Raw genomic sequence first — 26,204 nt, 5'->3', positions numbered from 1 at the left:
CAATAATACAGTGGTGCCTCGCAAGACGAAATTAATTCGTTCCGCAAGTCTCTTCGTCTTGCGAGTTTTTCGTCTTGCGATGCACGGTTTTCCATAGGAATGCATTGAAAATCAATTAATGCGTTCCTATGGAAACCGCCTTCCCCCGACCTCTTCTGGCGGGAGGCTTTCCCGCCCCGCCGCCCGGCTTCGGGACATGGTTCCGATGCCAGGCGGCGGGGGGAGGCTTTCTCGCCCCGCCGCCCGGCATCGGGACGATGCCCCGAAGCCGGGCGGCGGGGGGAGGCGTTCCTGCCCCGCCGCCCGGCATCGGGACGATGCGCCGAAGCCGGGCGGCGGGGGGAGGCTTTCCCGCCCCGCCGCCCGGCATCGGGACGATGCCCCGAAGCCGGGCGGCGGGGGGAGGCTTTCCCGCCCCGCCGCCTGGCATCGGGACGATGCCCCGAAGCCGGGCGGTGGGGGGAGGCTTTCCCGCCCCGCCGCCCGGCATCGGGACATGGTTCCGATGCCGGGCGGCGGGGGGAGGCTTTCTCGCCCCGCCGCCCGGCATCGGGACGATGCCCCGAAGCCGGGCGGCGGGGGGAGGCGTTCCTGCCCCGCCGCCCGGCATCGGGACGATGCCCCGATGCCGGGCGGCGGGGGGAGGCTTCAAAAGCCGTCCGGGGGCTTTTAAATCGCCCCGGACAGTCCCGGGGCGATTTAAAAGTCCCCGGTTAGGCAGGCAGGGGGGGCAAAGACTTTTGCCCCCCGCCCGCCTTGGGAAGAGGTCCTGGACCTCTTCCCAAGGCGGGTGGGGGGGGCAAAAGTCTTTGCCCCCCCTGCCTGCCTTCAAAAGCCATCCGGGATAGCGGGAAGCGCTTCCCTGCTATCCCGGACCGCTTTTAAAATGCTGGCGGTGGGGAGCAAAGCCTTTCGCCCCCGCCGGCCTTCCTGGACCTCTTCTGAAGTCCGGAGGGGGGGAAAAGGCTTTGCTCCCCACCGCCAGCATTTAAAAAAAGGTCCCCGAGATTTCCCTATGGGCTTTCGTCTTGCGATGCAAGCCCATAGGGAAAATCGTCTAGCGAAGCGTCGCAAAACCCGAAAAACCCTTTCGTCTTGCGGGTTTTTCGTCTTGCGAGGCATTCGTCTTGCGGGGCACCACTGTAATAATAATAATAATAAGTTTTATTTATATCCCGCCCTCTCCAGCCGAAGCCGGGCTCAGGGCGGCTAACAACAACCTTTCACATTGGTATACAGTGGTGCCTCGCAAGACGAAATTAATTCGTTCCGCAAGTTTTTTCGTCTTGCGAGTTTTTCGTCTTGCGAAGCATGGTTTCCCATAGGAATGCATTGAAAATCAATCAATGCGTTCCTATGGAAACCGCCTTCAGACCAGGTCCGGGGACAGTCTGTCCCCCGACCTCTTCTGAAGGCTGGGGGGGGGGGACAAGGGCTTTTTTCCCCACCGCCAGCCTTCAGAAGGCTGTTCTGAAGGCTGGCGGTGGGAAGAAAAGCCCTTCTCCCCACCTCACGCACCGCAAGCTCCGGGGACAGGAGGGCTTTGCTATCGACCGCCAGCATTTTAAAAGCCCCGGGGACAGCGGATTTTAAAATGCTGGCGGGCGGCAGCGAAGCCTCCGCTGTCCTGGGGCGATTTTAAAATGCTGGTGGGCGGCAGCGAATCGTTCGCTGCCGTCCCCCAGCATTTTAAAAGCCCCCGGGACAGCGGAGACTTCTCCGCTGTCCCGGGCAATCTTAAAATGCTGGCGGGCGGCAGTGAAGTGTTTGCTGCCAACCCCCAGCATTTTAAAAGTCCCCGGGACAGCGGAGACTTCTCTGCCGTTTCTCCGCTATCCCGACGGCTTTTGAAGGCAGGCGGGGGGGGGGAGCAAAGACTTTCGCCCTCCGCCGGCCTTCAGAAGAGGTCCTGGACCTTAAAATGCTGGCGGGGGGCCTCTTCTGAAGGCCGGCGGGGGGGGGGGGTGGCGAAAGTCTTTGCTCCAGACGGCCAGCATTTTAAAAACGGTCCGGGATAACGGGAAAGCGCAATTCCCTGCTATCCTGGACCGCTTTTAAAATGCTGGCGGTGGGGAGCAAAGCCTTTCGGCCCCCCGCCGGCCTTCCTGGACCTCTTCTGAAGGCCGGAGGGGGGCGAAAGGCTTTGCTCCCCACCGCCAGCATTTAAAAGAGGTCCCCGGAGATTTCCCTATGGGCTTTCTTCTTGCGAAGCAAGCCCATAGGGAAATACGTCTTGCGGAACGACTCAAAAACGGAAAACCCTTTCGTCTTGCGAGTTTTTCGTTTTGCGAGGCGTTCGTCTTGCGGGGCACCACTGTATCTAACTTTATCTGCAAAGCTTAAGGTGGTGTGCTTTGTATATCATTCCATCTTACTCTCAGAAAAACAATGTGATGTAGGCTAGTCTGAGGGGAAAGCGACATGAACATGTCCATCTGCTGAGCTCCAAAAAATAATAGAGTTGAAAAGTATCTCAAAAGTCATCTAGTTCAATCCCCCGCTGATGCAGACATCCACCGCTATGGCATTGCTAATAGATGGCTATGCAGCCTCTGCTTTAAAAACCTCTCACAAAGGAAAGTCTGCCATTTTCTGAGGCGGTCTGTTTCTCTGTCAGATAACTCAAACTCTTCCAAATCCTTTTTCTTGTAACTAAAACCCACTGGTTTTGTTTTCTGCAGCAAGAGAAAACAGACTAGCACCACCATCTAGGTGGTCATTCAAACATTTGAAGATGGCTATCATATCTTCTCTTAATTGTCTCTTCTCCAGGCTAAACATATCTTCAACCTTTCCTCACAGGACTTGGTCTCCAAGAGTCCCCATCATTTTGTCGCCCCTCCTCTGGACACCTGCTAGTTTGCAAGTAGCTTTTTTGAACTGGGGTGCTCAGCACTTGACACAGTATTCTAGGCATAGCTGTCAACTTACAGATTTGAAAATAAGGGACCAGCAGCCTTGAAAATAAGGGATCAGCAGCCAAAATAAGGGATTTTCCAGGCACAGGTATGTTCAACTTCTGAGCCCCTCCAAGCCAAAGGCAGAAAGCCCAGCCAGCAGCCAAACGAAGCCTCAAGCGGTGGTTCCCACAGCACAGCAACCCAGCAAAGGGGATGCAGCAAGGAAAACCACTGTCACCTCTCCTCTGGGAAGCACTGAACAAAGGCGAGTCCCCAGGCAACGTAGCTGATTTGATCAGCACAAGGCATGCAAGCTCCACCCCCCAGTCGTTCTTAGACTCCTTATTGGGTGAGAGCAACTCAGCCAAGCAACACAGTTGGAGCCTCCCTCCTCCCTGGCCTGCAGGGAGGGAGGGAGAGGAGCTGCTTCCTTTGAAACCCGGGAAATTTAAGGGACATCATCAATAAGGGACAGCAGCGGGACACGGCACTGGGATAAGGGACTTTCCCGCCAAATAAAGGACGGTTGACAGCTATGATTCTAAGGAAGATATGATCAAAACAGAATAGTGCTCACCTGACATCTACCTGGTTGTCTGAGGAACCCAACGCCTCTTAGCAGTCCCCATGCCAAATTATCCCTTTCTCACTGTACATTTTGTCACATTTACGAGGGTGTTTCTTTGCATTTGCCCACTGGTTTCTGCTGACAGGGATGCGGTGGGGGGGGGAGGGAATGACATGCATAGAACGCAGAGCCAGCCCAGCCATTGGGCAAAGGTGAGGCTACTGCCTCAGGCTGAAGACAAACACACACCCGGTGGGGACACTGTGGGCACCCTGCCTCCACCTCCAATTTGGGGTAAGATTGCATCCATTTGGGGTGAGCTCTCACCCCAAATGGGCACGATCTTGCCTGGTGGCGGCACTTCTCCGCCAGTGGCAGATGTGATGGTGGCAGAGCAGGTGGTGGCAGCAGCAGAGGCAACAACAGGGCAGGATGGCAGTTTACGTGTCACCTCAAGTGGTGAAACAGGATGTGCTGCCCCAGCAGATCTGAGCAAACATTACTTGGAGAGACAAAGAACTCCAGAAAAGGCTGTCATTTTCCAAAGCAGTTCTGTATTTAATGTCACCTGTAGTCCTGTCCTAACACTATCTACTAAAGGTAAAGGGACCCCTGAGCATTAGGTCCAGTCGTGGCCGATTCTGGGGTTGCGGTGCTCATCTCTCTTTATTGGCCGAGGGAGCCTGCCTACAGCTTCTGGGTCATGTAGCTAGCTTCTGGCGAACCAGATCAGCACATGGAAAAGCCGCTTACCTTCCCACTGGTGTGGTACCTATTTATCTATTTGCACATTGACATGCTTTCGAACTGCTAGGTTGGCAGGAACAGGGACTGAGCGATGGGAGCTCACCCCGTCACGGGGATTCTAACCACTGACCTTCTGATCGGCAAGTCCTAGGCCACCCGCGTCCACTATCTACTTCATCACGCTAAAAGACTTGCCTTCCTTAAACTCAAATAACCCATGAGATCAACAGGGGATGGGAAGAGACAGAGAGATGGGCATGTGTGTGTGTTTAATCCTGTGTGAATTTTTCTTATCCTGAAAGCATTAATCACTCTGACCATACAAAGTTTATTCTGTGGTGTGGAACGGAGCAGAGCAGCCAATTCCTTAAAAAAGCAGACATCTCCTGCGCAAAAGTCAACTGCTTTTCAACCAATGCAGGCACAGTGAGGTTGGTGATCTTATTTTAGATACATATTATACTGACATGTGCTGCTCTGACCAAATTTCAACCAGGTTTCCATTTCTCTGTCTTGGGGCTTCCCTGACACAAGGCACAGCCCAAATTCATGCCTGGCATTGGGACTACATTGGCAATAGACCTATGTTTTCTGGCGGCTGTGAGCTGTCCCCGTAATGATAAAAAAATCCAGATCAGGATTCTTGAATCGGAGAAGCCAGACTTGTGAATGGCCAAAAGGAGGGAGGGAAAGTGAACCTGAGGGACACCTTGGACTAATCCTTCCAAATGTTTATAGGCGAGCAATATCACACCACAGTGGTAGGGAGCCTTGGCATTATTTAAAAACCTACCTTATCCAGAACTCTTCTGAGGAATAGGCTTGGGACAATACACAGAACCCTTCTGGAAGAAACCAGCAATATTCCCATGGCTGCCTGAAGTGCCCCAACTCATGGATGTCTTCTCGGGGTCCCAGATAACCCATCTTGACCACATCCCAAGATCTGCCTTAGTTTCAGATTCTCCACATTCACATATTCACACCCCACACCTCTAGAACTAGCGGCTAGAGCAGTGTCACCATAGGAGACATGGGCAATAAGACAGGATTCAACCTTCCATGGGCTGCACACCCTATTATCTGTGGGGAATAGGATAGAAGCTGCTCATGTGCCTCCTTGAAGCCAGCTGGCTGGGAGCATGGGAGAGGAATCCCTACCCAGCATCTCAAAAGAGGTGTGCAAGCTCTTTCAAGCAGCCCTTTTGCAAAGCACCTGAAGGCAGATTCTAGCATTAAGCAGAACACACACACCTGCACCATCGCCTGATGTAACAGGAGGGTGATCATGCTTGATCTGGTTGCACAGAGCTCTCTCATGCACCCAAACCTGCTAAGTTTGGCTGGGCACATAGCAGGCGTCAAGGTGCTGCCAATGGAAAGGTCCTCTCCTTCAAAACAGAAGGGAAAATCCTTTAGTAGCACATTGCTGTCTGTCACCTGATCTGAAGACCCAGTTTCAGGTCTTCAAAGATCCAAACCCCATTTATTTGCATCATCAGTTGATTGAAAGATAGGTGGCTGTACCCACCTGTCAGATTTGGTCCACAAAGCAGATCCCATTGTAGACAAGTTTGATACCTGTAACGTAGCTTTATATACACTAAGAGCGAGAAAGTTGCAGGCTACCTTTTTTATGCAAACTGAAAGCAAAGCTGTGTAAACTGGCAAGCATGCCTTTTAATTTAAATTATTTGGGAAACTTTTACAAATTTTATAATTTGCAGTTCTGAAAATGTAGGTGGTTAACTTGTTCTTAAATTATTTTGCTTTTTGTGTGTGGTTAATACTGTAATGGACATTCATCAGTCATAAACAAGAGAAATCTTACTGGCTATATTTATTGCGAAGAAGTCGGCAATAATTCTGCACTGAATGAAAAGGATTGTTTGCAAAAGCAACAAAATATTACAATTCTTTGCTGCACAGTTGCGATAGTCCCAGGTATACTGCCCTTGATTTTAATACGAAGGGAAATGTTCTAAAGCTACTGTGTGGTTTTATGGACTTAAAAGATAGCCTAAATCAGAGTTAAGGAGCCAGTAAATTCTTTTCCGAAAAGTTTGGGCCATTTGTTCAAAGGCCATACTGGAAGTCCAAGTAACCATAACTAAACAACAGATTTTTATGACCTTCAATAAAATATACTGCATTTTACTACCAAACTACAGTTTGGGGCCATGTTGCCCCATTCCACAACATTCTTGTTCTGAAAATTGGTTTGAACAAAACCACACCAGCCCTTGAATCTCGAGGCACTCTGATCAGAAATCTGATCTTAGCTATCAAACATAATTTGGATTTCTTTCAACCTACTCCCTTTTACCATCATGTTTTCAGTAACAAAATCTGCATGCAGAGATATTCCAGCAGAACAACTTCTGGCAGCAGCGCTGCCCTGAAAATTGTTGCCACATACATCACACGACATGGACTTAGAGCAAAAAAAAAGTTGTCTGATGGATTTTTGTGTCCTTTCCTTATGCAAGAACCTTGAATTGTAAGGAAAAGTATCTCCACTTGCATAACAGCACATCTGGATTCAAGCCTTCATTAAAAAAGTGGGGGGAGTGACCCATCTGTAGCAATATAGCAAAAAAATGTAAAACCCTAAAGCAGTGTTTCCCTGACTTTTCCCTGCCATGGAGAATTGCTGATGTCCTTGGAGGAGCACTTAGTTATTTTTCAACTTGTTGCAGAACCATAATTCCATATAATTCAAACTGTAATACAATAGAAAGGCAGCATAATAAATAAAACAAACATTAAAATAACATTAAAAATCAGCATGACTATTCAATGTGATGGATGTGTCATCTTCCTTTATTCAACCACAAATCCACACACAAGCCAAGGACCACCTGACTGAACCTTTTGGACCACTGAAGGTCCACAGACCACACTCTAGAAAACGCTGCCCTCAAGCCACCTCACTTGGTCTTCTGCTAGGAGCTTGCAAATCTTGGTGCCAAATCTACACTTTAAAAAGTCACTATCTTTCCTTCTTTTTCAAACAATATTTTCAAAGTGCAAACTACTGATTTAAAGGCTGTTGAAAGCATCTTAGCTACATCTCGATTTTAACCGACAAGGGAAAATGGCTGCATTTATGACTGATTTGACAGTGAATGAGAAATACTCTGCACAAGTAACTGCATGGTCTATTAAACGGGCCCCTGAGAGGAAACATTTCTTATATTGTGTGGCTTAGTAATTTATGTGATGTAACCAGAGAAAAACAAAAAAGGAAGGAAACGAAAGTTCGTTATCAAAAGCCAAGCTCAGCGATTTCAAGCTGTGCTCAACCCGGCGTGTTCCACGCCTGGCAAACCCACCCACAGAACCTAATTATCCCGTTGCGAAACTTTGCACTTACCTGCCTGGTTTGTGGTTACATTGACTGACACAAATTGCCTCGCAGCCGGACTCTGGTCGGACACACCATTCAGTGCCTCAATTTCAAAGGTATAGTTTGTGTGGGCAAGTAGGTCCACCATCATCACAGAGGTGTTTCTCAGGCCGCTTTGTTGTGGGAGGTACCTGACATGACCACCACACTCCTCACAGAGACCCGAGTGCCAGTTGCACTTCTTGCATGCAATATAATAAGACACATCTTTCCTTCCACCAGTATCAGCAGGAGGAATCCATTCCAGAAAGACACTAGTCTCGTTAACATTTGAGATGGCACTCCGGGGAGCAGAGGGGGGTCCTGGCATGTAAAGTGAGAAAAACACATGGTAAGAATCAGATTCAAAGTCCCTCCCAACCCATTTGCTTAGAAACTGTCTATGGGATTGGAAAAATTCTAACCAACCCAGCTCTTTGGAAGGAACTAAGTGCTGGTGGGTTCCATCCAGGGCCGTCCCACCCATGAGGCAAGGAGAGGTGACTGTCTCGGACAGCAGGTTCCACAGAACAGCAGATCCAGCCTCCAAGGATTGCATCTTCCAATGCCAGTGTCATGGTAACAGCAACAGGTGTGGCATGCTCATTGTGGGCCTGATCTGCTGCCTCTATGGCAATCCCTCTCATTTCACCTCTAAGGTGACATCTTGGCAAATAGAAGACACTGCTGGGTTCCTCTCCCCCTTGTTTGTGATGTAGACCATCATTCCCCCCCTTGTTCCCAATGCAGATCATTATTCCCTCCTTGTTCCTGATGTAGATCTTCAACTACCATTCTTCCCTGGAAGGGGTAGCTTGCCTCAGGTGCCAAAATGTCTTCAACTGGCCCTGGCTCCATCCCACAGAGGCCACAGAATGAAAACCCCACTCAGGGCATAAATCAGAGCTGGGATGTTGTCTGGTTCAGACTTTTCAGTTGAGAAGCATGAAATCCATGTTATATCAGCCATCCATCCATCTAAGACAGGTGTTTTTCAACCTGATGCTCTCTAGTAGTCTGGACTTTATCTCCCATCAGTCCCAGCCAGCATGGCCAACTAGCTGGGGCTGATGGGAGTCTTAGTTAAAAACTTCTAGAGGGTACAATACCGGGGAAGTCTTGTCTAAGATTATCTTGGTGGGTGTTCCACTAAGCTGCTTTACATTTTCGAATAAAGAGTGCACAGTCAGATTCTCTCAGCGGTGAAGCCATAACGAAACTGTGTTGAAGTTATCCTGAGAATGGATTCTTGCTTATCTCAACAAAACAAGTGACATGCCGGAGTCTTTGTAAGAATCCTCACAACCAACAGGCAGCAGAGCTATGTCAGCAGCCTGACATTGGAATGCAGCCCACCCCTGCTTTATATATTTGCAATAAATATATAATTAATTCCCACCACTGTTTGTTAGAAATATCAGAGCAGCATGCAGCTATTATCTATGAAGCCATCCACTTAAACGAAAATGGAACAGTTAAAATCAGAAATCAGCTAGCAATGATGGAAAGATGTTTTCTTCGCTGCCTAAATAACCCTGATGGAATAGAACAGTTTTCAGGATGTGAATAAATGTTGAAACAGAAGGCGCCTGCAGAATCTCTATCAGCAGAGTATTCCACATCACTGTGCCATTGACACTGTAAGTTCGGTTTCTTGCAATTGTAAAAGGAGCCTTTCCATCTGAAGGAACTGACAACACTACTCCAGCAGATAATCTCAGTGATCAAGCTGGGATATAAGGGTTTAAGCAGTGACTGAGGAACCCTGGACCTAAGTTGTTCTGGGATTTGTAAATTACCGTATTTTTCGCCCTATAGGGCGCACCGGCCCATAGGACGCACCTAGTTTTTTGGGGGGAAATCAAGGAAAAAATTTTTACTCCCCCCCCAGGTTTGCACAGCAATCCCCAAGCTAGAAGAGGGAGACGGAGCGCTCCGTCTCCCTCTTCTGCCTTCAGAGACAGCCTCCCTAGCCTCTGTGGGGCAGCGCACTCCGCTGCCCTGCAGAGGCTTTGCGCAGCCATCCCCAAGCTAGAAGAGGGAGACGGAGTGCTCCATCTCCCTCTTCTGCTTTCAGGGACAGCCTCTCTAGCCTCCGTGGGGCAGTGGCTTGCCCCGCTGTCCCCCGAGTTTGTGGGGCTGGTGGGGGAGAGAAGCAAGCTTGCTTCTCCCCGCCCCCGCCAGCCTCCAGATCAGGTCGGGGAATAACGGGGTGGCGGCGCTGCACCTCCCCGCTATCCCCCGAGCTTGTGGGGCTGGCGGGGGGGGGGGAGAAGCAAGCTTGCTTCCCCCCCTCGTCAGCCTCCAGATCTGGTCGGGGAATAGCGGGGTGGTGGCGCTGCACCTCCCTGCTGTCCCCCGAGCTTTTTGGCTGCAGGCTGCTGCCCGCAAGCCTTGCGAGCCCGCGGGACCTCCCGCCGGGCTTGCAAGACTTGCAGATGGCTTCCTGAAGCCTGGAGAGCGAGAGGGGTCAGTGCCCACCGACCCCTCTCGCTCTCCAGGCTTCAGCGAAAGCCTGCATTCGCTCCATAGGACGCACACACATTTCCCCTTCATTTTTGGAGGGGAAAAAGTGCGTCCTATAGGGCGAAAAATATGGTAATGCAAGGTCCTTGAACCTGGCTCAGTAGTAGATGGGCCGCCAAAGCAGATTTTTTAACAATGGTGTTAGTGATGCCTATTATTAAGGGGGCAACAGGAACAAACTGAGGCCATCCTATGGTTCCATAGTACACAGCTGCAAGCCAAGGTATAGCACTTTCGAATTCTTCATACTTTCACTTTAGGCATATGTTGGGAAGGTGGAATCTCTGTCAATAGCATGTTTGAGATCTACTGTATGCAGGCCAATCCTGTTTCAAATGTAAAAAGGTAAAGGGACCCCTGACCGTTAGGTCCAGTCGTGGACAACTCTGGGGTTGCGGCACTCATCTTGCTTTACTGCCGAGGGAGTCGGCATACGGCTTCCGGGTCATGTGGCCTGTATGACTAAGCCACTTCTGGAGAATCAGAACAGCACATGGAAATGCCATTTACCTTCCCGCCGCAGCGGTACCTATTTATCTACTTGCACTTTGACGTGCTTTTGAACTGCTAGGTGGGCAGGAGCTGGCGAACAACGGGAGCTCACCCCGTCGCAGGGATTCGAACTGCCGACCTTCTGATCGGCAAGCCCTAGGCTCTGTGGTTCAGACCACAGTGCCACTCGCGTCCGTATGTAGCATTCATTTAATGCAATGCCATAGCTACTCATTCATGACCTGCAGCCTTTGATGACACCTTGCTAGCCTACCCCTGGATTGAGCAGAGTTAAATCTGATCTAACCTTGTTACCTCCTTCCTGTCAAGTTTGTCACCTGATTTGCACAAAAGAGACAGGAAAAGCTGTCTAATCTTCATTGGGGACCAGCTGACAGCTTCTGCCACTTTGCTGTCCCAGAGAAAGTGTTCCAAGTGTAAAGCAGATGCTTGTAAAAGCTCTTCGTTGTAGCAAACCAGGGGTATCCACCAACTGTATGTTCAGCTGGGAACCACACGCCCATGCCAGTTCCCTGAAGGATTTCCTTGTATGATATAAGCAGCCTCAACCAGATGCTCATCACATTCACACTTTCAGTGCATGAAAAGTCCCTGAGAGCCAACTCATGCTCACATAGCGTACTAGAGCTTAAATGGCAAAGGCAGAGACCGAGCATCGCCCGCCATTAAGGGATATTTAAGCAGGCAGGCTTCTCTGCAGTTACACTACTGGCCAAGATTGTGGAAACCTTTTGGCGAAAGTGTATTTCTGAGGTTTGATGGCTCATAACACCTGATTGGCTCTCTAAACACTCATGCTCATTGGCTACATTCAAATGAAGGAAAACTACTGCATATCAACCTGTTGTGCTTCCTTTTTTGGGTTATTTGGCTATAACTTTTGATAGAATACGGGTGGTGCTGTGGGTTAAACCACAGCACCTAGGACTTGCCGATCAGAAGGTCGGCGGTTCGAATCCCCACGACGGGGTGAGCTCCCATTGCTCGGTCCCTGCTCCTGCCAACCTAGCAGTTCAAAAGCACGTCAAAGTGCAGGTAGATAAATAGGTACCATTCCAGCGGGAAGGTAAACGGCGTTTCCGTGCACTGCTCTGGTTCGCCAGAAGTGGCTTAGTAATACTGGCCACATGCCCCGGAAGCTGTACGCCGGCTCCCTTGGCCAATAAAGCGAGATGAGCACCACAACACCAGAGTCGGTCACAACTGGACCTAATGGTCAGGAGTCCCTTTACCCTTTACCTAACTGAACATACTTTGTGGCATTACATTCTTCATTCAATTATCTTTCCACTGATATATAATTTTATGGTATTACTCCAAAAGGAAGTGGTGTTATGAGCCATCAAACGTCAGAAATACATTTTTCCAAAAGGTTTCCACAATCTTGGCCACTAGTGTATATGGAAACAGGGGCTGGGAAAAGATTGTGCTACCAATCTGAAGGTTGCTTATTGCAAAGAAACCAGAATGCATCTGCTCTTCATAAATTGCAGTATGCTGCATGTATTTTAAGAAAAATCCCGGGTGCTGATCTGACCTCTGACAAGAGAAGGCACAGATAGCATTATTTTTCACTGAGCACAGAATCCTTCCATGGGTGGTTGAGGGGCCAAGTGAGGGGCAGAGAGTGGGCATGTAAAAAGCAGGCTCGAAGACCCTAGTTTGGACCGAAACCTGGTGAAAAAAGTAGAGTGCCTTTAAAGCCTAGCTAAATCTGTGGGTGGGGTCTAGTTTGGCTCTCACTCAGACTGCAGAAAACCTGGTATTCCTGCAAAGATTGGGAGCAGTTTGCAACAGAATAGCATGTGCCTTATTTGTGCGTATACACAGACAAATCCAGCCTGGTGTTGCCATATTGCACATTCAGTCCACACATTTTACCCAGTGAAGTTGAATGGCAGTATTTTATGCAGCGACAAAATGTATGACTTTTTTCAGTGCGTAATCAGGTTATAGATTTCAATGCCAGATGATGTTGCAGTGGCCCTAGCATAGGTGTTTGTTTGTTTTTTAAAGAACAGAAGACAAATTAATGGAGAATAAACATGACAGCTATTAGGCCAGCCAAATAGAACCAAAGTATTATGCAACAAAATACAGTGGTAGCTTGCTACTCAAACGGCTTGGCTCCCAAACAGATCGGCTCCCAAACGCCGCAAACCTGGAAGTAAGTGTTTGCAACATTTTTCGGAAGCCGAATGTCTGACATGGCGTCCACTTGATTGCAGGAAGCTCCTGCAGCCAATCGGAAGTCGCGCCTTGGTTTTTGAATGGTTTCGAGAGTTGAACAGACTCCTGGAACGGATTAAGTATGAGAAGCAAGGTACCACTATACCAGGTGCTGCTGGGTTTGGGGAGGTGCCAGTGAGGACAGGGAGTGGCTATTACTTTAATTTCTACATATGGATTCCCAGATACATCTGACTGGCTGCTGGGCTAGCTCAGAGCATCAAAATCCAAATGTGTTCGGAAGGCAGCGGGATCCAAACTTTGTACCTAGCTGATGTCTGCAAGCCTAAACAATTCTGTTCCTGAACTGGCCACGGGCGGCCACCACTGCTCTTCTCACACTCTTGCTTCTCGGCCGTAAAGGTAAAGGGACCCCTGACCATTAGGTCCAGTCGTGGCTGACTCTGGGGTTGCGGTGCTCATCTCGCTTTATTGGCCAGGGGAGCCGGCGTCCAGCTTCCATGTCATGTGGCCAGCATGACTAAGTCGCTTCTGGCGAACCAGAGCAGTGCACGGAAACGCTATTTACCTTCCCGCCGGAGCAGTACCTATTTATCTACTTGCACTTTGACGTGCTTTCGAACTGCTAGGTTGGCAGGAGCAGGGACCGAGCAACGGGAGCTCACCCCGTCGTGGGGATTTGAACTGCCGACCTTCTGATCAGCCAGTCCTAGGCTCTGTGGTTTAACCCACAGCGCCACCCATGTCCCTCCTTCTCAGCCATATAAACAAGCAAATCAACACACTTCACTCTTTTCCAAAGTCCTGCACTCAGCCCTCTTCCACTCTCCCTGCTTCTGTACTGCAAGCTGAAAGGTAATAATAGGAGACACAGATGCTGCAACAGATAAGTACATGAGCTCCCTAACCTGAAGATAATGCAATAATTTTGGGGAAGGTACTCAGGGTGGCACAGATCACATAAGGGAAACCAAAGGACGTGATAAAGCCCCAGGGACGTAGGTCTGACAGCCCCACACAAGAAGGACTCATCTAACAAAAGTAATTATTGAACAGCTGCTTCATAGGAAGAACTTTAGCAGGTGAAATTTCCTTTATTGCATTTATACAATGGGGGTGAGGGGAGAGATCCCCCTATGTATTTGTGTTAAATTGTCCCTGGGGTGGTGGTGGTGGGGAGAATTAGTTATCTACAGTGGTGCCCCGCAAGACGAACGCCTCGCAAGACGGAAAACCCGCTAGACGAAAGGGTTTTCCGTTTTGGAGGCGCTTCGCAAAACGAATTTCCCTATGGGGGTTGCTTCGCAAGACGAAATATCTTGCGAGTTCCCGCGGGTTTTTTCCGCTCCCCCCCTTTTCCTAAGCCGCTAAGCCGCTTAACAGCTGATCCGCTGATAAGCCGCTTAACAGCTGATCGCTAAAAGCCGCTAGACTGCTGTAGCGCTAATCCGCTAATCCGCCAATGGGCTTGCTTCGCAAGACGAAAAAACCGCGAGACGAAGAGAATCGCGGAACGGATTCTTTTCGTCTTGCGAGGCACCACTGTACTTGATAGGGACACAAGTCGGCTTACAGATAAAATAAGAACAGCTAAAAACACAGCAAACATCATAATTTATAAAATTTATAAAACCATAGAATTAAAACTATATCATGGTTTATAAATGGAGTTGTAGAAACTGCACAAGTTTTCCATTCACTGCGCTTGTGTTACGTAATAGGAAACCATTACATAAACAAATAAGAAATGCACATAAAATCCGTAAAATGCCTCTGGAAAAACAAAGATTATACATTAGGGATGGGATGGACCAAAACTGTTTCCCCTTTTGACCATGTTCTTATTTCTTCCTCTGCCCTCACTGTTCTTACCCTCATTTGCCCTCATCACCAACTCAATCTAACTCTGTACCTCCATCCATCTCCCCCAGATTATTCTAGCTGATGTAGCAAACATCCATAAATATAAATAAAATTGGCCATTACGGCCAAATAGATTGAATGGCAATGTGGGCAAATAACACCATGGGCAGTGAGGGGGGGAAATGGAAGGGAGGAAAATTATCCTAAATAGCCACCAGTAGTAGGTTGTGAATGTTCAGTGAGCATTTTGTTCAGCTGCACTGTCATCATTTAGAGGTGAAAATAGACGCTGGAGCATTTGTATTTACGAACAGTCTCAAACTACATTACATTACAAAGATTGAATTCTATACATATTTCCTATTATATAAATCACGGTTTCCCCCACAATCAGTTCTGTGAGTAAAAAAAATATACTTTTCTGTCTTCCATTACGTCTCCTACAATCAGCATCGAGGAAATTATTGTCTCACAATTCTCCTTCTCTCACCAGACGCATACTAATGCCAAGTCCCACATCCTCACTCTTCTCAACATTTCTATAATGTATCACCTTTTGCAAAAAGAAGGAAGCTCTCTAGTAAGCTCCTATCCCTGTGTTGTCTCTCTCTTCTAAAATGCACTGAGGCTACTCCCTCACCACCACCATCCCAATTAAACTAACTTTGGGCAGGTGTGGAGGATTCCCTGGTCCTGAATGGGGTAACTGTGCCCCTGAAGGACCAGGTGCGCAGCCTGGGAGTCATTTTGGGCTCACAGCTGTCCATGGAGGCACAGGTCAAATCTGTATCCAGGGCAGCTGTCTACCAGCTCCATCTGGTATGTAGGCTGAGACCCTACCTGCCCACAGACTGTCTCGCCAGAGTGGTGCATGCTCTAGTTATCTCCCGCTTGGACTACTGCAATGTGCTCTACATGGGGCTACCTTTGAAGGTGACTCGGAAACGACAACTAATCCAGAATGCGGCAGCTAGACTGGTGACTGGGAGCGGCCGCCGAGACCATATAACACCAGTCTTGAAAGACCTACATTGGCTCCCAGTACGTTTCCGAGCACAATTCTAAGTGTTGGTGCTGACCTCTAAAGCCCTAAACGGCCTCGGTCCAGTATATCTGAAGGAGCGTCTCCTTCCCCATCGTTCTGCCCGGACACTGAGGTCCAGCTCCGAGGGCCTTCTGGCGGTTCCCTCAATGCGAGAGGCCAAGTTACAGGGAACCAGGCAGAGGGCCTTCTCGGTAGTGGCGCCCGCCCTGTGGAACGCCCTCCCATCAGATGTCAAAGTGATAAACATCTATCTGACATTCAGAAGACATCTGAAGGCAGCCCTGTTCAGGGAAGTTTTTAATATGTGACATTTTAGTGTATCCTTCATCTTTGTTGGAAGCTGCCCAGAGTGGCTGGGGAAACCCAGCCAGATGGGCGGGCTACAAATAATAAATAATAATAATAATAATAATAATAATAATAATAATAATAATAATTATTATTATTATTATACATAGGCTTCCAATGTCTTATTCCTTAGCTTTTTAAAAAAAGGACACTATGGGTTTTATCTAGATATAGTTGGACTTAGTTTTGATTAGAATGGATCTAGTCTTAGTCATATTTAGCATAGACCCATTCAGCCCCCAGGGTTGGGGAAATGTTTTTTTGGAAGTGTGTGCACAGTGTGTGATGCAGGCTTAAAACCAAAAGCGAAGCTCAAGACAAAGCAAAAAGCAATTATTGACAAATAAAGTGTGTATACATGACAGTGCCACATAAGCATCTTCAACGAAGAGTTCTCTGATGCTCTCCCACCTATTCCATTCCTCCTCCCTGTCCACAAATGCAAATTTCTCTTAAAGTAAAAATTTATTGAGAATCCTGCATTGCAGTCAGCTCTACAGTTCTCTGATTCTGTGATTCTAAGATGCTGTTTGCAACATCCCATCCATCACTTTCTCTAAAAACTGGTTCCATGTCCGCACGCTGCTTGTGAAGGAACAGCAGGGTTCCAACAAATGAGTAAAATAACTTTTTCTTAAAACATCATGTTTTTAAGCCAGCGAAGAGCAGGCAGGAAAATGACCAACAGTTTTCTGCATTCAAGGGTTTGGCTGCAATGTTTATCTCTCTCATAGTTATGATGAGTCATATATTATTGTATGGTCTATGAACACAGTTCATTTCCCCCTGGGATGACTGTGTCCCCCACCTGCCCAGTTTTCTTGCCTGGTTTCTGCAGCATAGAGGCAAATTCAAGATATTCCCTTGTCCTGCATGAATGGACCCTGACAGATTCTAAATCGGAGCTTCAAAATAAATTTTTGCAGGAGAAAGTCCAAACAGGAAGGGCTCCCTCACTGCTGACAGATATAAAATGCGCCATTTGGGACAGCGGCAGTAGCTCCTCTTCTTAGTTTTATTTAAGGCAGCTTCCACAGGGTCCCCAAGAGCTAGTTTATAAAAACAGCCACCCTGAAACTGCAGGACTGTCAAGCCCACCCCCAAGTTTGTGTTAGCTGACTAATCCTGGCCATGTGCTGAATATACAGTGGACGCTTGTGTTGCGAACGTGATCCGTGCGGGATGCACATTCGCAACCCACAGCATTCACAACCCACAGTGGCGTGTCTGTGCATGAGTGGGATGCGATTCGGTGCTTCTGCGCATGTGCAAAACTTGATTTAGTGCTTCTGCACATGCGTGACTGCCAAAACCTGGAAGTAACCCGTTCCGGTACTTCCGGGTTTCGGTGGTCCGTAACCCGAAAAAACACAACCTGAAGCGTCTGTAACCCGAGGTATGACTATATAGATGTATGCAGTGGGGGAACTTAGCATATAAACAGACTTCTGGAACTTTGACTGTACAGGGATCTGGACGTACAGAGGTCTAGGCATTCAGTTTCCCCTGTTGCAGATGTCCATACTCAAGGAATGGCAGTTGTGAGTAGTCCAAAGAATGTAGAGCAGGGGTTGACAAATTCTTTTAGCTGTGGGCCAGTCCACTATCCCTCAGACCTTGTGGGGGGCTAGAGAAGCAGCATGGGGGGGGGCTAGAAGAAGAGGCAAGGGGGGCAAGTAGTCCTCCTCCCCAACCCCAGCCCCAGCCCCAGCTGCTGTGCTTACCTTCCCAGGGGCTGCCACCACCGCCACTGCTTTTCATATGTAGGCAGAGAGAGCTTGTCCACTCCGCTCTCTGGCCCACAGGAGCCCCAGGGTGGCGGTGGTGGAGGGAAGATGAGTGGTGCGAAAGGGCTGGCTCTGGAGAGGGGCTGCTTAAAATGGCGCTCAGCCAGCTCAGCCCAGCCCCCTTCCTCCTCTAGGCAGGGCGGGGAGAAGCCAGGAGGAGGGAGGGAGGAGGTGCCACCGTGGTGTGTGTGGGAGGGAATGGAATGGTGCAGGGGGGGAAATGGTGCAGCCCAAATGAACAGAATCCCCATGCTGATCCACGGACAGTCCACGGGCCAGATTCTGAAGGCAATCGGGCCTGATCCGGCCTGTGGACCTTAGTTTGCCAACCCCTGGTGTAGAGCCTTTGTGTGAGCAATGCATAAAGAATGCCTTGCATAAAACAAGCTTTCTGTTCCTACCCATTCTCTCTCTCTCTCTCTCTCTCTCTCTCTCTCTCTCTCTCTCTCTCTCTCTCCCCCCCCCCCCCCGCTTCCCCGAAAGCTACAAACCCTTACAATACAACAAGCTGCAGAATACCAGGCAGCTTCTAACTCTCTCCTGAGTAGCCAGCATTCAAAACGTTTCTCTTATCTTCTTCCTCTGAGCCATCATCTTCCCAAACAGCTATATTAACTTTGTTCCCTATACTCAAACAAGAGCACAAAGCACTCAAGGCATTCACCCTAATACTCAGGCGGTACTGCAAATAACTGACAGTTGAGAGCCATGGAAGGCAGTTCTCTTGAGCTAAGAAGCTGGTTAGCAGAGTAAAAGAAGACACTGAGAACTGAATGAATATGTTGTTAAAGGAATGCTACTGTACTGCACACTATGAAGGGATCTATTCTCCAGTCTTGGTATATTTCATAGCTAAATGTGTTTAATGGGCATTGGTGGGTTTTTATGACTGGTGGCTTTCTGAGTGGAGATACAGTATACACACACACACACACACACATCGTATTTTTCACTTTATAAGACGCACCAGACCACAAGACGCACCTAGTTTTTGGAGGAGGAAAACAAGAAAGAAAATATTCTGAATCTCAGAAGCCAGAACAGCAAGAGGGATCGCTGTGCAGTGAAAGCAGCAATCCCTCTTGCTGTTCTGGCTTCCGTGATAGCTGTGCAGCCTGCATTCGCTCCATAAGACGCACACACATTTCTCCTTACTTTTTAGGAGGGAAAAAGTGAGTCTTATAGAGCAAAAAATACGGTATATGAATGAACAGGTTGGTAGCATGGGAATAAGGCATGCAGGAGATAGAAATCTTGAGTTTTGCAGCTATCTGGGGGGAAAATGAGATGGGGAGTGAGCAGTGTCTTGCATGTGGGGAACAGATGGTGTCTGCCTGCTTCCTTGTGGTCAATTTCTTTGTAGGTAAAGAATCAGGTTATTATCACAACACTCTAGAACTCCAGTAGTTTTTCTTCCTATGGAAACCAACACCGACCGCATGAATTTCCTATAACTCAAGGGAGTGTGGAAAAATTATCAAGCTTCCTTTTGTCATACATGTTCTTTCCACACACAAATCCCTAAATATTCAAAGCATGGCCCAGAATTCTCCTGCCACCCCACCAGAACGACCTCTGACAGCATCTGCAGAACAATGATGTAATGACTGAAAGCACAACTATAGGAAAATGTAAGGCAACAAAGAAGAACATGAGAAGAAATGGGAGGGACAGGGGGTCTGATTTTGCCCCTTCCGCTGCCCAAACTCCTTTCCCCCTTGACCGTATCTAGACCTCCATCTGACATCCTGGGGAACCATTTCCATTTCAATTCGGGACAGATGGACCAATGGTCTGACTCAGTGTAAGCAGGTACCTGTGTTCTCAATTATCACAATCGTCATTTAACACGTCGCTTGTAAAACGAGCACTTTAACTGATTAAGTGCAAGTCGACTCACTTGTGCAGGCCATCGTAGGTGGGTCCGATTCCTTTCGGAAATAGTGCTCCTCACATACACAGGACGTTGACGCTTCTTGGCGTGTGTAACTGTGCGGAGGGCATTTCGTGCACATCTGACTCTGTGGCGAGTCTTTAAAGAATCCTGACCGACATGCTGCAAGAGAAGAACCAACATTTAAGTTCATAGCTGCTATCTGGGAACCCAAGAGTCAACCAAGTCCAGCCCCCCACCCACCCAAAAAGAAGAAGATGCAAAGTTGTTTCTTCAGGGAGAGTGTGACTCCAAGAGTGGACTTTCCCCCAACAATCTATTTTTTTATTTAAAAATTTCAAAAAAAAAAATAATTATTAGGAATTTCAACATAAGAATTTATCAAAAATACATCATCCTCATCCCCCCCCCATTTTTCCCTCCCCAAAAAAGAAAAACCCACCCTCCCATCCCCATAATAAAAATATTATTAATAAAAAATTAATTAAAAATAAAAAATATTAATAAAAAATAATATTTTTATTAACAATTTCAGCATAACAAAATTTCAAAACGTATTTTGAAATTTCAAAATTTCAAAGCATATCATATTCATTATTATTATTTTCCCTTTTTCACACACCCCATCAAACCCTCCCCCCCCAGAGACTTCCCTCAGCTCCACTCTCTGATTTCTCAGCACATATTATTCTCTGCATGTTATAAAACTGTACATATCCTTACATTATCTATCTATCATGTTATCAGCCAATAAATTTGTGTATGTTTATTCAAACCCTGCCAAGGAGTTCAGTTCATTTTGTTGTCTTTTTAGATAATTTGTAAAAAGCTCCCCTTCTTCCTTAAAGTCACAGTTGTCCTTGTCCCGCAGTTTGTATGTCAATTTAGCCAGTTCTGCATAACTCATCATTTTTTCTTGCCACAGTTCTTTCATTGGGATTTCCTCATTCTTCCATCCTTGTGCTATCAAGACTCTTGCCGCTGTTGTAGTGTACATAAATAAGTTCTTTATTTGGCTTTCTCCCAACAATCTAATCCAGGCATAGGCAAACTCGGCCCTCCAGATGTTTTGAGACTACAACTCCCATCATCCCTGACCGCTGGTCCTGTTAGCTAGGGATGATGGGAGTTGTAGTCCCAAAACATCTGGAGGGCTGAGTTTGCCTATGCCTGACCTAATACGACACCCCTCATCAAGATACATTTTCTACAACTGAGACTCAGTCGGGTAAAAAAAATCACACACTCAGTTATTTAAATGTCAGCGTAAATGTAGTTTCTTCTTCTCTTTTCGTTGTATACCAACCCTGTAGTTTTATCATTAATTTTTGCCTTCAGGTGTTACAGCTAAGAAATCTTCAAGCACCTATAAAAAAATCACTGAAAACATTAGAATGCTGCTTTTGGGCTTTTTTTTTAAAAAAAAAGAGCTGCAGTTCAGGGAAATGGTTGAATGTGCTTTTCGCTTTTAATATCTAGCCTCTTCTCCTAAAAATAAATGACTTAGCCAAAATTGAAATAGTGCATTGGCCTAGAGAGGAAATGGGATATTTGCAGAGAAGGTGCTGTAATGAATTCTTTTTTAAAAGGGAAAAAAACACCTCATTGCTCTTTGTTTTCTCATCCCTCAGAAACCTGCAAAGAATTTCAAATTACCACATATCTGACAGATTCCTCAAAGTTTGCTCCAAGCTAGACATGTCCCCTGTAAAATACATGCCTCCAGGATTTAATACGTCTATACAAGAGAGCTTGTTGTCTGAAAGTGTGGGGGAGCTATTATTCTCATGCTTTTTGTCCTGCACAATAGTGGCTGGAAGATTAACTTCTTTTTAGTAGGAAAGAAAAAAGGATCATTATTATACTTTTCTACACTTAGCATTCATGGGTTACCAGTGGTATAAAGCAGAGAATATCTGTTGCATGCACTGTTTGTTTTTGATTGTATAGTCTTAGAGAGACGAGCCCAGACCTTTGTACTAACTTTTTGGCAGCTGATTTAGCATTATGCCTGAGAAACTTATAGAATAATGTTTTGAGCTACGAAAAGTGGGCCAGTTCAACTTTGACGGCTTTGGGCACAACCTGTTATGCTTCTGATCTGAATCAAAACCTTGCTTTGAGCATCTGAATTTCTTATGTCTACCAGTTGGCTTGCATGGGGAAATGACAGAAAACTTGTTTACTTTGTGACAGAACTTGATTAAATCTGAATGCATACTAGCAACATGTTCTCACCGAAAGATGCAGAGTACAAGGAACGAAAGACACTCAGAACTACCCATGTCTAGGAATACTACAATGGTATACAGCTGCCATATAGGATCCAACAGAGCCATCGTTGATAACAAGGTGCAAGCAGTTAAGAAAAACACAGAATTAACCCACATGTGATGCTTCAATAATATATTTAATGCTTTAAAGAATCCCTTTGGTGCAATAATCACCATAGTAAATTCCAAATGAAAAAGTCAACTTAACATTTGATGGCTAAATTAGCATGTTGTTCCCACTGTGTTAAAAGCCGATATTCCAAAGGAGATGAGCTTGAGTTGTATACAAAGCCTTGTTTTAGAATAGCCTCTTGAGAGATGTTGCCTTCTTAGAATAACTCACCCAATTGAATTCTTGGGGAAATGTAAAGGATTTTTAAGTGTTTCAATGAGTTGTAATTTGTATGCACTAAACAAGAGTTTACAGCAATATAATCTTTAATTCTCTCATCTTCTCCCTTAGTTTACTACATATGAAGAGTGTTCTATAGATTATATTTGCTGCCAACTGCATTTTCGTTTAGTCCATCTGAGCTTAATGGGACTTACTGCATGTAATCATGTATATGACTGGCACCTTAGTCCTGTGGTGAAATACATCTGATGTAGCTGATGTTTATTTTATTTACAGTGGTCGTGATGATGATGATTACACAGCCCCAGCCACTCTGGGTGTATGGAAATGTAAAGTGGTACCTCAGGTTAAGAACTAAATTCGTTCTGGAGGTCCATTCTTAACCTGAAACTGTTCTTAACTTAACTGTTCTTAATAGGGCCTCCCGCTGCCGCCGTGCTGCCGGAGCACAATTTCTGTTCTGAACATGAAGCAAAATTCTTAACCCAAGGTACTATTTCTGGGTTAGCAGAGTCTGTAACCTGAAGTGTCTGTAACCCGACGTATCACTGTAATTAAATTAATAACTGAAGGTGTCACGAATAAGCCAGCCCCCAGGGAAGGTTTGCAGTCAGCTAAAGGAACCAGCCAGAAACAGAGAGGGTTAACTGCCACGCAGGATGAGTGAAGGCTAGTGTCAACACTCCCGTCCCTTGGAATGCCAGCTGATAAGAGAATGCCTGAGAGTGAACCGGAACCTGCTATCAAGAAGTGCAAAATGCCACGAAAAGAGAAGGAAGCAGTTTAACAGGCAGGAAAGAGCTAAGAGACAGCCTCTCAGAGAATGGGGAAGAGGCGGCAGCTGACCCTCCCAGTCCAAGGTCTCGGCAAATGGGAGGTCCCAGAGACAGGAACCAAAACAAAAGATGCCAGAAGCAAAAGTTCAGCTGCTTCTGGTCTCGAAAGAAGCAGTTTTCAGAAGGGGCATCATGATTGACGAGGCTGGCGGCTTGTTAAAGCCACCCTGTGAACTCTGCTTGTTTTTGCAATAAATCTTCCTATTTAATTAACTACGCTTGCTGTGTTATCAAGACGAGAACTGGGACTCCTGACAGAAGACGACTTCCTCAAGGATCAGGGCAATAGCCCAGCATCCTGTTCTCACAGTGGCTAAACAGATGCATGTGGGAATCCCACAAGCAGGACACCAACGCAAAAGCACTCTCACCTCCTACGAGAGAGCCAGCGTGGTGTAGTGGTTAAGAGCAATGGACTCGTAATCTGGTGAACCGGGTTTGATTCCCTCCTCCTCCACATGCAGCTGCTGGGTGACCTTGGGCTAGTCACACTTCTCTGAAGTCTCTCAGCCTCCCTCACCTCACAGAGTGTTTGTTGTGGGGGAGGAAGGGAAAGGAGAATGTTAGCCGCTTTGAGACTCCTTCGGGTAGTGATAAAGCGGGATATCAAATCCAAACTCTTCTTCTTCTTTGCAGAAATTGCTATTCAGAAGCATCGCTGCCTCCATCATGGTTTGGAACCATTTCTACACTGATTTGTCATGTCCCAAAGAGCTATTGAGGAGAGCCTGGTCGGATCAGGATAGTATGGAGCAGCTGCTGGTTGACGACGCTGGGAAGGGCCCAGTGGGTTGGGTTGGGCTGTGTGTGGGAACTATGAATGAGGAGTCACCTCCTGAGGAAGGTCTCAGTTGCTTGGACTCAGCAACATGGACTGCACCTGCTTCAGCCAAAGAAGAGTGACTAGTGCCACAGGGTTCTGTCTTGGGCCCGGTCTTATTCAACATCTTTATCAACGACTTGGATGATGGACTCAAGGGCATCCTGATCAAATTTGCAGATGACACCAAACTGGGAGGGGTGGCTAACACCCCAGAGGACAGGATCACACTTCAAAACGATCTTGACAGATTAGAGAACTGGACCAAAACAAACAAAATGAATTTTAACAGGGAGAAATGTAAAGTATTGCACTTGGGCAAAAAAAATAAATGAGAGGCACAAATACAAGATGGGTGACACCTGGCTTGAGAGCAGTACATGTGAAAAGGATCTAGGAGTCTTGGTTGACCACAAACTTGACATGAGCCAACAGTGTGACGCGGCAGCTAAAAAAGCCAATGCAATTCTGGGCTGCATCAATAGCAGTATAGCATCTAGATCAAGGGAAGTAATAGTGCCACTGTATTCTGCTCTGGTCAGACCTCACCTGGAGTACTGTGTCCAGTTCTGGGCACCACAGTTCAAGAAGGACACTGACAAACTGGAACGTTTCCAGAGGAGGGCAACCAAAATGGTCAAAGGCCTGGAAACGATGCCTTATGAGGAACGGCTAAGGGAGCTGGGCATGTTTAGCCTGGAGAAGAGGAGGTTAAGGGGTGATATGATAGCCATGTTCAAATATATAAAAGGATGTCACATAGAGGAGGGAGAAAGGTTGTTTTCTGCTGCTCCAGAGAAGCGGACACGGAGCAATGGATCCAAACTACAAGAAAGAAGATTCCACCTAAGCAGTAGGAAGAACTTCCTGCCAGTAAGAGCTGTTCAACAGTGGAATTTGCTGCCAAGGAGTGTGGTAGAGTCTCCTTCTTTGGAGGTCTTTAAGCAGAGGCTTGACAACCATATGTCAGGAGTGCTCTGGTGGTGTTTCCTGCTTGGCAGGGGGTTGGACTCGATGGCCCTTGTGGTCTCTTCCAACTCTATGATTCTGTGCCAGCTTTGACTCCAATCTTGGTACCCACTCCAGAACCTCCAGAACCTGCCCCTAGCCTTTCCTCCCAGGAGGAATTAGACATGCAGTCTGATGCTAGTGTGGGGGTGAACAGACAGCCGAGGCTCAGCACCACAGAAGTTCCCATTTGCTTGCTCACTTGCTGCACTGAAGTAGTTGCTGCCCCATTCTCATTTAATGGGCTTTCCATACAGTTACATCGTAAAATCAGCAGTAGCTTGTTGAATCAATCTCTTAGCTAGCTATTGATGATTTTACGATGTACCTAGATGGAAAGCCTATCCTATACTCAGTGCAATGTCCTTTGGCGGCTAGTTCTCAATCATATGGGAGTGAAACTACCCCGCTGGGTTTCTATCCCTTTCCCCGTACATGAGAATGGGGCATTCACATATTGTTTTATATGCAGCATCAAATTATCGCAGGTGCTCTAGAAACAAACCCGCAAAAGATATATACGGGCAATTTTAAGAGAGGAAATGGAAGAGCCATCCATGCAGGAGTTGAGCTCTATTGACTGGCTGCTGATACCTTCCGAAATCTGGCCCTTTAAAGTGAATATAAATCACAGCTACAGATAGCCTGAGAGTGCTTTCAGAATTGAATTTGTTCTGCAGGACTGTACATAAATTACTCAAATGTGGGTCTCGTGCTTTATGGTTCCTGACATGAAACGCTGTTGTTGTTGTTTTTTTATTTACTCCAAGGCTATCTCTAAATAAGGCCCTATCTATAGAGATGTTTCATGTTGCGTTTTAATATCTACAGGAGTTGGAGGGAGGGGGTTGACAGACGAGAGGGGTGTCCCTTCCGTTTAATTTCTTCTAAGGCTGCAACCCAATCCGCCCGCACGCAAACCCCAGAGAAGAAAAGAGATAAAAGCGAAGACACAAGCTCATATATAACAAGGGCAGCCCAGGTCTACAATGTACAGGATATAATTAGCCTTCAAAGCGGTCTTGAATTTATCCAATTATGCCTCATCAAGACGGACAGAAAATCATTACAGCACAAAAAGTTTGATGGGGTTCTATTCTGTGTAAACGAGCAGACACGAGATTTCTTTGATAGATCCCTGAT

At 47.0% G+C, this 26,204-nt stretch overlaps 1 protein-coding gene across 9 annotated transcripts in view; it reads right to left on the bottom strand.

Annotated features, from left to right (window-relative positions):
* The window catches only part of EPHA5 (EPH receptor A5), a gene marked incomplete at its 5' end in the record, with an annotated part of 261,432 nt that overhangs the window by 96,040 nt on the left and 139,188 nt on the right, over nt 1-26,204 (bottom strand). For 6 of the 9 annotated variants that reach the window (XM_081883879.1, XM_081883880.1, XM_081883884.1 and 3 more), the window contains 2 exons: nt 7,592-7,927; nt 19,776-19,931. In XM_081883879.1, the coding sequence (XP_081740005.1) occupies nt 7,592-7,927; nt 19,776-19,931 (492 nt within the window). The remainder of the gene's footprint in view (nt 1-7,591; nt 7,928-19,775; nt 19,932-26,204) is intronic. The other 3 variants (XM_081883885.1, XM_081883886.1, XM_081883887.1) reach the window with 1 other exon arrangement.

The sequence above is a fragment of the Podarcis melisellensis genome (assembly GCF_964234715.1).
Source record: "Podarcis melisellensis genome assembly, chromosome: 13".
Taxonomy (NCBI): Eukaryota; Metazoa; Chordata; class Lepidosauria; order Squamata; family Lacertidae; genus Podarcis; species Podarcis melisellensis.
Note: the sequence above shows the minus strand (reverse complement) of the source record. Positions and strands in the feature narration are given on the sequence as shown.